Raw genomic sequence first — 12,305 nt, forward strand, 5'->3', positions numbered from 1 at the left:
GTTTTGTTTGAAGGAATAGGATGAATCCGATTCTGGGCACAGAAGGTTGAAAACACTGACCAGGCTGTAGAATATGAAGCTCTTGAAGAAGGGGCGAGGGTTGCAGACATGGATGAGCAGACATATGAATAGATTGCTGAGAAAGTCAGCGCCCCATATTTTGATTAGATGGGGATTAGCGTTAGCCTTGATTGCGGAATGCTGCCACAATCTGCATATTGGAGGAAAGCTGGAGCGTTGTAAGCTCTGGAGAAGTGCAATTACAGATTTAAACCATAAACTAAAGCAACTTTTGTATGCTGCAATAGTGAGAGATCTGAAGAGGGAGCAGAGATCTGCTGTAGTGAGGAGCGATTAACAGTAGAGGACGGGATCTGCTGAACATTGCAGAGATCTGAGGAAGTAAACAATGGAGTATTGTCAATAGTGTGCAGTGGCCTCCTGTAGAGAGCAGAGATCTGCTGAAGCAGTGATCTGTAATAGTGAACGGTGGACTGCCATTGGTAGAGTGTGGTGGTCTGCTGCAGAGAGCAGAGATCTGCTGAATGTGGTGGATATTGATCTTTGAGTGTTAAGGTGGTTTAGATGAAGCCGGAGATGGGGTAGAGATGAAGAATGCATAGATCTGAGGCTGCTGTAGAACCTGAGAGTATGAGAATGCGTTGTTCTGAGGCTGCTGCAAAGCCTATTGATTTGGTCGGGAGCAGTCTATGAGTGTATTGTCTATTGCAGCGTAGGAGGACACTTTGACGAAAAGTTGATAATCGTAGGACATGGTTTCCATATCTGACTGGCGGCTGACGTTGATGAAATGATAACTTTGAAAGTTAAATAAAGTGCCTTGATGAAGTTGGTCGGTTTGGAGGAGCCGAGCCAGATGAGGAAGCACAAATCCGGGAACAGGAAGAGGTTGGAATGCCTGATGCAGGGAAGCTGGAAGTTAATGTGATGGTAGATTCTGAGCATCTCAGAAAGCTGATAAGTGCGTGGTTTCATGACTATGTCCTCGAGGGGGGGGGGGGGGGATTGAGAGTTGAAATTGAAAAATGTCAGTTGATATAGGTAGACAAAGGCTGAGGCAGGAGGGGAACTCCCGAGAATCCCTTAGAGTGACAACAAACTGCAGGAATGGATAGAAAAGTTGGAGTGTCAGAGGTTCGCAGCAATAGCAAACCGGCTTAAAATATAGAACTTGTGGTATTATACTGCCATCTAGAGGTTATGATTGGAATTAAATCAATGGTAGGGTAGAATATATGTGGTTATTGTGATTAAAATCCTTGTCTATGTAGAACAACATTTGCGTGTTTCTTTAGATTTGAATAATAAATATTCGATAGATGTTTTAGGACAGTTAGTCATGTATATGAATAAGTTAACGCAGTATTTAGATGTCACAATTTGGCGAGTTGAACTCGACCCCACCAGATGTGAAAGAGCAGCAAGAGGAAGCCAGAAGATTGCAGTACTGCGGCACAGAGCGCGCAGAGCCTGATGAAGCTGCCTGGTCACCATGGCAACTTACCACTCGCTGCAATTACTCAATGATGGCGTTGCCGTGGTAACCATGGTCTGTGAGGTGCCAGTGGAAAAGTTGCAGTACAGCAGTGTTGTTGGAGCATGTTGTGACCAGTCAAAATCACGAGCCACCACTGGTTGAAATGGAGTTTGTAATGGGCTGGATAAGTCTTTAAAACGTTGAACGTAGCTGATGGAGGTCCAGAGCAGGATCTTCTGATGGAATGGTAATTGTGCTGGCTCTGTGGGAGCGGGGGAGGGGCGTCTGATTGCAGGCGAGGAGTAAAGAGAGATTCCGCAGACAAAGCTTCGTGGTGGATTTAAATAGAGCTAAAGGCAATCACTGACAACGGGAATGTCGATGTCTTGTTGAAGGAGCTTGAAAGTTTAGAGGAGGACCAGTCTTTCCGATAAAGTCGTGGACAAGTTGAGTGATGAAGCTTCACTTTGGACGGCGCTATTGCTGGGCCTGAGACTGGATGGAGCAGGAAAGACTAACGTTGGAGCTCTTAAGTTGGAGCCGAAAAGTGAAGCTGAATGAAAAGAAGAATCACCTGAGCAGGTAGGAAAATGATTGATATCTTGGCAGCCATGCGCAGAGAAGTGACCTGCAGTGAAAGGAGCGAGGCAATGAAGTTTAGATATTACTAGCTGTGAAGCATAAAATGACGGCGTCTGAGCATTTGCTACAAACAAAACACTAGATAACGAAGGTGCAAGTGATGAGGGCTTAAATAGAAAATAGGTACTAATTAACAGGAAATTAGAAGCCCCCAGCTCCACGCCCCATGAACTACGCAGGATAACATATAAAGAAATAGAAGCTAAAGCGAATACTGGAGGGATTTGCTAAACTGAATTCTGTCAGTGACTCTAATTTTCTTGGAATTATTGAATTGCTTGCCAAATACAATCCAGTTCTTCAGGATCATGTTACTAAAGTGAGGCAATCTCAAGTTTGAGTTTATCCAGGTATGCAGCGCAAAGGTAGTTAAAGAAACACTATCGGAAAGACGAAAATCTAAATATTTTGCTGTGCTTGTCGTGCTACCCCTGATTCTTCTCACACAGAGCAAACTACAATCATCCTAAAATACTGTAGCGTTTTCGTCAGGTTTATGAAGCAGGACTCACGGAGACAGTGTGGAATTCTCGGTCTCGAATTTTTATTTGAATAAACAGAGAATTCCTGTCAGGGGCCGGAATTCACGCCACTAAAACAACAAACCCTTATTTATCCTCTATTGCTATCTCTCTCGCTTTCTCTCAAGTCGCTGTCACTCTCTCTCACCCTCCGTCTCATCCCCCTCTGTCACTCATCCACCACCTTATATAACCTCCCCTCATCTCCCGCCACTGTCCGGCTCAACCAATCGACCCATGGTCTGCAGTCCCCCTTTTCCCGCTGCCAACTAACGGCGTGACCCGTTCCCCTTACAATACACACAACATAAAAGATAGACAAGACAAACGGGACAGACAAGAAGTCCTGCAACAATACAATTGTCCGGGTCGTTACAATATGTTTTAGACAACAAAAGATGTTTTGTTATCAAAGAACGATTTCTGGAGTTTGTTGACTGCAACAAAAAAACTCTGCTAACCTCATTATAACTGAACTGGGAAAACACAATATCCCATTGCAAGACTGCAGGGGTCAGGGGTACGACAAGGGTTCGAATATGGCTGGCAAGTATAATGGTGCTCAAGCCATTATTACTGAAATTAATCCTTTCACCAAATGCTCTAATTGTGGAGCTCATAGCTTAAATTTGTGTGGCTCAAATGCTGCTGAATGCTGTGATGATGTGATAACATTTTTTTGAATCATACAAAAAATATACAATTTTCTTTTGCTCACAGCCCTCAACGATGGGAGATACTGCAAGCAATGATTGGATGTTCATTGCACAATCTCTCTCAGACTAAATGGTCAGCTCACATAGAAAGTGTTAAACCAATTGCAAAACATTTGCCACTAATAAAATATTGAGAGCCAGGAACTAAATCTGTCTTCTGAGTGCAAAACAGAGCTAAAGGGAATTCAACGCTGCATTCAATCATTTAAGTGTACTTTGATGGCAACAACATGACTCAAAGTATTGGTTGCCATTGATCAACGCAATAAGGTTCTTCAATCAAGAGAGGCAACTCTTGACGTGGAAGTACAAAACATTGACAGCTTGATTGAGGAGCTTAAAGAGTTACGTGATAAGTGGGAAACTCTTCTTTCAGAAGCCAAGTGTGTGGCCGAAGCTTTGTCAACAGACCTGCCAACCGAAAGTGAAATCCCTGAGAAGCGCACAAAAAAGAGAAAACTGTTTCACGATAAAACACCAGAAGTCCAACTGGGAGAAGTGATTTTGGAGGGGGATTTTAAAGTGAATGTTTTTTACAAGCTTGTTGACTGTGTAATCGGGGGTTAACACATCAGTTTGTCTTGGCCATAGATACCAATAATTTCAGCTTTTTGTGGTTATTTTTGGAATTCACCGATACTCAGATTGAAAACTCGTGTTCAGCTTTCTGCAGAGAATTTGACAGCGATGTACATATCCACGAACATCATCGATGAGGTGAAACTCATGAAAGCAATTTATAAGGCAAACTTTGGAAGTGCACTTCTCAAACCACTAGAACTGTTAAATAAACTTAATCAGCTTAAGTTGGAATGTCTTTTTCCTAATGTCGCTGTAGCTCTGCAGATTTTCTGTACCGTACAAGTCACTGTTTCTGAAGCCAAAAGATCTTTTAGCAAAATGAAGCAAATCAAAAGCGTACAACGATCAACAATCGAACAAGAAAGACCACAATGGTCTTGCTCTTCTTGCTATTGAGCACGATCTTGGCCAGGTCATTGAACCTTCAAGACTTAATTGATGATTTTGCTGCAAAAAAAATCCAGAAGAGTTGCATTCTAGGAACCCTTCCCCATATTATGTGAGTATTTAACCTTTTTAAATACCTGTTTTATTATTGTATATTTTAACTTTGTTGGCCATATTCAGTTACATTTTGTATATTTTTTCGTTAGTTTTTTGCTTGTTAATTTTTAGATTACACATCATGAATCACAATTTGGTGTTTAATTAGCCTATATGATGTTTCGGGTGTTTTCTTTGATCTCTGTGCTTCCAAAACTTACGCATATTGGGTTCTAATGTGTTATTTAGGATAAAAAGTAGTGTTGTAATCCTCGGCCGTCCCTTTCTAGGTGGGCCTTTGACGATTCTGCCCTGGGGCCCGGAATTGCTGTCGGCAGGCCTGGCTGCAGTATAGGATGTACTCCTGTTTCATTCAAAAATAAAAGCATGGCTGTAAGTAGCATACTCTATTTTTATTCTGTAATAATTTCACCAAAAAAAAAAAAGAGTAGCGCTTTAAAAATATGCCCCTAGATGTGTTTATTAATTAATGAATGAATTTTTTTAAATAATTTTTAAGGTGTGTATTGAGTGTTTGAATGTATTCATAATAATAATTTAATAATAATAATAATTTCAATATTTCAATATAAGAGCATGTTTATAATACATGTCAGTGACTCTGGTTTATTGTAGTTTGGCATTTCACCAACAAGATGTAATATCCCTGGTTAGAATTATCATAAACATCTGAACCACAATAAAAGCAAAATGAGGACACACTAAATATATACACATCTTCCTCCTGAGTTATTTACTTATTAGGACATGCGTATATATATATATATATATATATATATATATATATATATATATTAGGGCTGTCAAGCGATTAAAAAAGATCAGAAAACACAATACATAGTATATCTATTTTTAAATGTGATTGTGAACTGAAATAAATTTAGCTTTTTTTAAATAAAATTATAAATATGTAGCAGAAATTACAATAAAACAACAATAAAAATTAAACAAACTGCTCATCCAGTAAGTAGCAGCTTTATTAAAAATGAAAACGGAAAGGCATGAAAATTGAAAGAGCTTTTTTTCACAACAGGCTACTTAAATGAAGTGGTAAAATATACATTCACAATAATAGCCCATAAACAACGAGATCTGTACATTAGTGGACGTCTGTGTTGAGACAGTGTTGATGAATTAATCTTTTGTTCTGAAGCAGAAAGGAAACCCACACTATTTTCAGGAGGTAGCTAATATTTAGAAGCATCACTCAATTCAATGGGTTTTAAGTACACTAGCAGAAAGCTGTACTGTATCAATATGTATCTTCCTGTTGGTACTTTAGTGTATATAAAGGCACACTTGTACAAGGGTACCAAAATTGAGACGATTAAGGCTATTGTAACAGTAAATATTGTTCTATACAATTACTGTAAGTTCAGTTGTGTTGAAAAAAAAAAGTACCGTACCCAATCTTTAAAACAACCTGATGGATATGGTAAATAGTGAAATGCAATACATGGATATTAAAATAAAGTTCTAGATTATATTATATTTATAGAAACCAGCCTATTAAAATTCCAGAGAATGGGCTATTCAAAGCATGTAGCGTTATAAATGTTTTTGGAAACATTTACTCTTTTTGTGGGATGTTTATCTTTTCAGGAATACTGGGTTAAAATGGCCATTACATTCTCCACCCAGTCTGTGTTTAGAGAAAGTGGATAACTTTTCAAGGTCCCTCTGCCCTAGTGGGACAGAGTCCTCATTATTAATTAAAGGCTGATTTTCTGAAGTTAGGTAGGGAAGCATATCAGTGTTGCACAGGCTTAAGTGCACAATGCTGCACCTATTGGCTTCAGGTGCATAGTGCATTGCTAATATGCTTCCCCTCCGCACTTCTAAAATGTATCTCACTACGAAGTAGCAAGCTGAAATGTTTAGCAGTTGCCGTGGTGGCGGTGGATTTGCAAACTCATAAACGCACCCCTAGCTGTGATGCTTCATTGGTTATCTAAATAGGAACCCCGAAATCTTGGGGTGATTGTGAATGTAAAATATCCTCACAAACCCAGAGAGGTACTGTAAAATACTCCTGGTGGTCATTTATGGTACCACACGACTATCACTTCTTATTTCCAGGTTACAGCAGTACACACACATCCCAGGAGAAGTGATTTCTAACATGTATGTTAAACGTCTGACTAGAAAGCTGCTGTACTTAAAGCTTACTTAAGCATTATTGCAGATCAATTCCAAACCAACACTGCTGTACCCCGATGGCGATGGCTATCAAGACAATAATGAACCAATCGAACATGCCTACAAGCATCTTCCACGGTCACTGTTATCCCCAGATCTCAATCTATTTGAGCATTTTTGGGATGAAACAATGCATTCATTCATCATCATAATCCTCTGCACACATTGTGTGAAATATTATTAGCCAAGAACAGTGTATAACAAGCATGAGTTGTATAGATCACTTTACAGTAGATTGCATGGGTGTTGATCTCCCTGTGATGGACTGATAACACAAATCACATCTCCTGCCATTTGGAAAGTATTGAGAGAAATATTGAGTTCACCCTGTTATTTCAGTGTGGTGTTGATTTGGTTTAATTTGCTTCCTGTCAAAACAATAAAAGTATACAGCCCATCCCACTGAATGAAACAAGAAACAGATAGGAGTTTTAAAACATTTGTATTTATTGATTTCATATACCAGAACTCCATAAAAGTTGTTCTTAAGAGATACAACTTAGTGCAAATGTACACATGGATGTTGCAGAGGTATTGACAGGACCGGGTCTCAGCTATACTATGGTGCTCCCTACAGTATTAAAGACCTCACACATGCACCCTGTCTGTGTTTTCGTGAGACTAACTAGTAGTGCATCATCCATTTTTTTTTATAGTTTCATGTTTATATTACCAAACAATAAAGATGAAACCATCGACGCCACGCACACAGACCACCAGTGCCCACAGATTTATCTTACCCTAATGGTTTTGTAGATAATCACGGCAGGCAATGCCACCTCGTGTGAATGACACTCAGACGGACAGGGTGAAACAGCAGCATTTCATTGCTCAGAGGGATTTTAATTATTATTATAACTGAAGCAGGTTTGCCATATCTTTAGATCTGGGATTAACTATTTGGCCACAAAATGGAAAAGTTCTTACTGGAATTATACTTTGGAGCCTAGGGGTTAGAGATCAAGACCAGGAGCTAGGAGGTTGTATTGCTGAATCCTAGCTGGTATATAGAACCAGCATAGTTTCTTGCTGGCTTACAAAGATGGCCCCTTTAAATGCTGTTTTAAGGAATGTTTAAGAGATTTTAGGTTAAACAAAAAAATGTGAATTAACTAATAAACTCTTTCTAACAGATGAAAAAGATAAATCAAAATGGGCCTTAAAAACAGTCATTAACAGAACATTCCTAAACAGTCCGCAGTTTTATGTGTAGTGCCCAGAAATCTCAGATTTAAAGACTAATAACCAGTGTTTAAAAAAAACAAAACATTTTCTTTCACCACATTTACACAACAATTCTTAAATGATTCAGAACTTCAATCCTAGCTTCTGGATATGACTGGATTGTCTTTTTTGCACCATGAACATGGGCTGGCAGCACAGAACATGATTAGGTACCAGGAAGTATATTGCTTGATTTGGTTATTATTCCTTCTATACAGGAGTAAAGAAAAACAGTCTTTTGCCCATTCCCATATATGCTTTTACAGGAAGTAGTTGCCAACACATGCACACTTCAGATATACTATTTCAATTGTGGAGTCACTTTACTTAAGTGACTGAGAATATAGGATTACGGATTTCCTAGGTTTCATCATACATAATCTCTGTGACAGGGTTCTGATTGATCAGTAATTCTGATAATCCCACATGCATGACTATAGAAATCGGGTGATAAATATTTGTGTTCTCTGTGTTGGTTGGTTGGAGGCAGTGCCATTAGACAGGTAAGAAACAAAAAAGGGGGTAGTGTGGAAGGACTGCAATAAGGAGTAGGTTATAGTATGTGTGAAAACAAAATTTCAGGCCACTGTACACTTTACAAAGTAACTGAAGTCTGCAGGATTGCAGCAAAGGCAAGTGTAACACTCAGTGTGTTCTACTGGAAACACCTCCCACAGTACAGCACAGTTTGGTCTCTGCAGAGCTTAAAGGCTTACGAGAGAGTGGTGTGTGGGGTGGACTGCTATCCGGAGAGATGAATGGGCTCTCCAGGGTGTCTGTTGAAAGACAAGCAGCACTGCTAGGTTATATTGCTGTGTTGAGGCGTTGACATCAAGACTGCAACGCAGTCCTGTGCCTTTCCATCGATGAATCCGTTAACTTTATAAACACTGCTCAAGCCTGTTGAATACATTGAGCTGCTCACCACATGGTCACTACTGCAGCAACAGTCCATTAAGGAGTACTTGGAGGCACTAGTTTAAATGCACTTTTTTTTTTTTTTCAACTGTTCGCTTACCTTTTTAGGATGTTTCCAATCAATGTTTCTTTATTTTTAAACCAAAGTGTTTATATTAGTAACCAGCACAAAGCAGCGTCTTGCCAGTAAAACAAAAGGTAAAAGTGCCAAAGTTACAGATCGCAAGATGCCAATTCCTCTTCGATACACTTAATCCAGCCAATATTACATGTATCTATGACAACTAGAATTGAAGAGCAGTTCCTTAGCTCAAGTGAAAGCACCTTATAGTATGTGTGCAACTGTAATATGAACCCCTCTGAATAATTGAAATCGCCACAAAAAGGGGGCATTAAAAAAAAAAGAAAAGCAGCTACTACTCTTTGTCAAGGTTATAAAACAAGTATAGAACACACTGATCTCAGCAGTGAGAATAGTCCTGGTGCAGGTTTTGAAAAACATTTCCAGGGATGCTCAGAATCACTTTCCTGTAGAAATTGTTTCTTTTATTTTTTTCACTATTCCAGGCAACTAATCAGGGCAAACTGCTATTTTGTCAGCTGCTTTCAAAACTAGCAGATTCAAAATGGAGATTTCTTGAAGTCAAAGAAAACAGTAGGAAAAATTCTCAAAGCCTTTTGCTTATTATTATTAAAACTATTTTCTTTTGTGACAAACAAAACAAAACAACAAATTATAATTCTAAAACTAACAACTGGTTTGGTGTTTTTTAGTTCAGAATAAAATGCTACTGAAGACAAAAGAACGCTTTCAGAGTCTAGCCCACTGCATATAAGCAAACACTACAGAATGACCCAGAAATTGTGTTTCATTATTAAATTTTTTAGAAATCCAGTTAAATGCAGATTTCAAATGGATCTTTTAGTTTTTTATCAGAAATTTTAAAACTGAAACCTGGCAATAAGGTAACCAAATGGCTCCATGTTCACCAGGGCAGTTTGGGACAGCTCAGGGTTTTTAACCTCCATCTCAGTGCATTCTGGTATCCTGTACCTCTCTTTTCTTTAAGGGAAGCAGGACTGCACTTGCCAGAATGCATTGCAATATGAGTTTGAAAGCCTGACGTGAAACTGGAGGCATATGTCTTCCTACCTAGCATCCCTGGTTTTCAATCCTTTAGCATATAACTTGCATCAAAACAGTGGTGCCAGGAAGCAGCCCCACAAACACAGCTGTAGATGTCTTTTGATTATCAGACAGGATTGTTTATAAGGGTACAGAGAAATAAAAAAGGGAGAGTATGTTCAGGAGAAAGAAGACAACAAAAAAGAAAACATCCAAATCCACTCCAAAATCTAGACCCAGATATCCACTATTCTTGAACAGGAGTTTCCAGCCCTGGTCAATGCAAAGTTCCACCCTGCATGGGTCAGCAGCATATATAATATATAATAGAAGGTGTTGATATCTTGGGATCCAGGGAGTGCAGCAAAGCGGGTGGGTGTCTGGGTGCTGGTGCATTTGTTGTCAGACAGTCAGGGGTCCATAGTGTCGGGGCTGTGGGCAGCCCTCCATCTCCTCCTCCAGGTCAATGTTGCTCGTGGAGATGCGGGGCTGCAGGCACCCTCCTCCAGAACTGTATTCCTCCCAGGACCCCGGCTCTACACAGGGAGACAGCGTTAGTGTGGGAGACACTTTCTGTGAAACTCATTGCTCACCAAAGACAACTGAACTGTGGGGGCTGTAGGGACCAGGCATGCAGAGGCAGCTAATTAATATTTGCCTAACGTTTGGGTTCAAGGTCAGCTCTTTACAAGTGAGTTTTGTCAGTGGCCTCAACTTCAAGACCATGGACATAGTGTAATCCACATCACATAAACACTGGCATAAATTCTGCAGCAGCACACCTGGCATTCTGTTTGAGAGAAGCACAGGGCTGAATGACAGACAGTTTCCATATTCCATATTTTTTTTTTTTTTTTTTTTTTTTTAAATAAAAAGTACTTATTAAAAACCATGACATACAATGTTTATGTCACGGGTGGATGCAGAGACAACAAACAAGCTTTTGGGCGAGTTTGTTATCCTTCCACCGCACACCGTAGATCAAGCTTCTGAACGGTAAGTCAGAAGAGAGTCAGTTGAGCTTATTCCTTCCGACAGGCAAGCTGGGTGCAGAGAAGTGCATTTTTCAGAACCAGCTGTTTTGTACAGTCTTTTTGAAATTCCTCTATATACTCATCCGAGTGGACATTTAGATCAAAGTTTACTTCCACCTTAATTTTTTGTGAACATCAGCTTTTTGTAAATCGAGGTTGTTTTAAATGATACACAGTATGCTTAGTGCAATATAATGTATTTGCGCTGCAGTGTGTCACAGGGCAGCAGTGTGGAGTAGTGGTTAGGGCTCTGGGTTCTTGACCTGAAGGTCATGGGTTCAATCCCAGGTGGGGGACACTGCTGCTGTACCCTTGAGCAAGGTACTTTACCTAGATTGCGCCTGTAAAAACCCAACTGTATAAATAATGAGTTATCTGTATAATGTGAAATAATGTATATAATGTGATATCTTGTAATAATTGTAAGTCGCCCTGGATAAGGGCGTCTGCTAAGAAATTAATAATAATAAAAATTTTAAAAAATCTGACAAAACATAAAAATAACTCATGGAAATGTAGCCATACAAGTGCTATAAATAAAAATATACTGGCTGGTAAATTAATGTGCATCCAGTTGACTACACTCAAGATTTAGCAAAAGTAAATCTAGGATTGTGGAACTGAATATCTTCCATTAGGCCAAATCAATAGTCCTTTTAGTGGGGAGAATAAAATAAATCATACCAAGTCTTTTTCAATGATTCAGTGGTGTAGTAGAAGCAGCCGCACCAATAATAGCTTATTATAGCACTAATAACTTCCAAATACTCTTTTTTGGTACAATGACTCTTAACTCCTATGGTACCATACCTATTCCTCAATGTTTATTGGGCATGAGTCAGACGCCAAAGCTGTCCTCAACAATGGATAGCAAGAGAGGGAGGGAGGGAGAGAGAGAGAGAGAGAGAGAGAGAGAGAAACAAAAGAAACATTTACAGTGCACAGGAATAACCTGCTGGACAAAACGGTGACAAACAGACTGGATAGAAATAGAACTTCCATGGTGAATATGAACAGAGAGCACACAGGTCTCCCAGGGTGAGAGACCCCAGACCTAGATCAACTCAAAGGCTAGCGCTCCTTCTAAAAGAAACGTCCGCTTGGTTGCAGTTACTGGTGGGTTAAGTACAAGTTTCATTAACCCTTTGCAGTCCAGTTATTAAGTGGGGTCAGGTCCAATTTATTTTCACACGCACAGTTAATTTTAGACGCGCTGTTTAAAAGTATTTTTTTCCCCACAGTCAAACGGGTTTAAAAGGCCCTGCATATCAACAAAGCACTCACTAGGCATCTCCAGCCCCACCCCACCCTTTCGTTCGCTATAGAAATAAATAATAATAA

General features: G+C 39.6%; 1 protein-coding gene and 1 long non-coding RNA gene across 9 annotated transcripts in view; one reads left to right on the top strand and one right to left on the bottom strand.

Moving 5' to 3' along the window:
- The first annotated feature begins 1,613 nt into the window (after window positions 1–1,613).
- The window catches only part of LOC117424380 (uncharacterized), a 31,132-nt gene continuing 20,440 nt past the window's right edge, over window positions 1,614–12,305 (top strand). For both annotated transcript variants that reach the window (XR_004664218.2, XR_004664217.2), the window contains exons 1-3: window positions 1,614–2,080; window positions 3,382–4,458; window positions 4,733–4,835. This is a non-coding gene — a long non-coding RNA (uncharacterized LOC117424380). The remainder of the gene's footprint in view (window positions 2,081–3,381; window positions 4,459–4,732; window positions 4,836–12,305) is intronic.
- LOC117424379 (E3 ubiquitin ligase RNF157-like) overlaps window positions 7,088–12,305 on the bottom strand; it is a 74,953-nt gene continuing 69,735 nt past the window's right edge. For 5 of the 7 annotated variants that reach the window (XM_058992499.1, XM_058992501.1, XM_058992498.1 and 2 more), the window contains one exon: window positions 7,088–10,466. In XM_058992499.1, the coding sequence (XP_058848482.1) occupies window positions 10,333–10,466 (134 nt within the window). In that variant the 3' untranslated portion in view covers window positions 7,088–10,332. Of the gene's footprint in view, window positions 10,467–11,774; window positions 11,816–12,305 lie in introns of all 7 variants that reach the window. The other 2 variants (XM_058992502.1, XM_058992500.1) reach the window with 1 other exon arrangement.

The sequence above is a fragment of the Acipenser ruthenus genome, chromosome 19 (genome assembly GCF_902713425.1).
Source record: "Acipenser ruthenus chromosome 19, fAciRut3.2 maternal haplotype, whole genome shotgun sequence".
Taxonomy (NCBI): Eukaryota; Metazoa; Chordata; class Actinopteri; order Acipenseriformes; family Acipenseridae; genus Acipenser; species Acipenser ruthenus.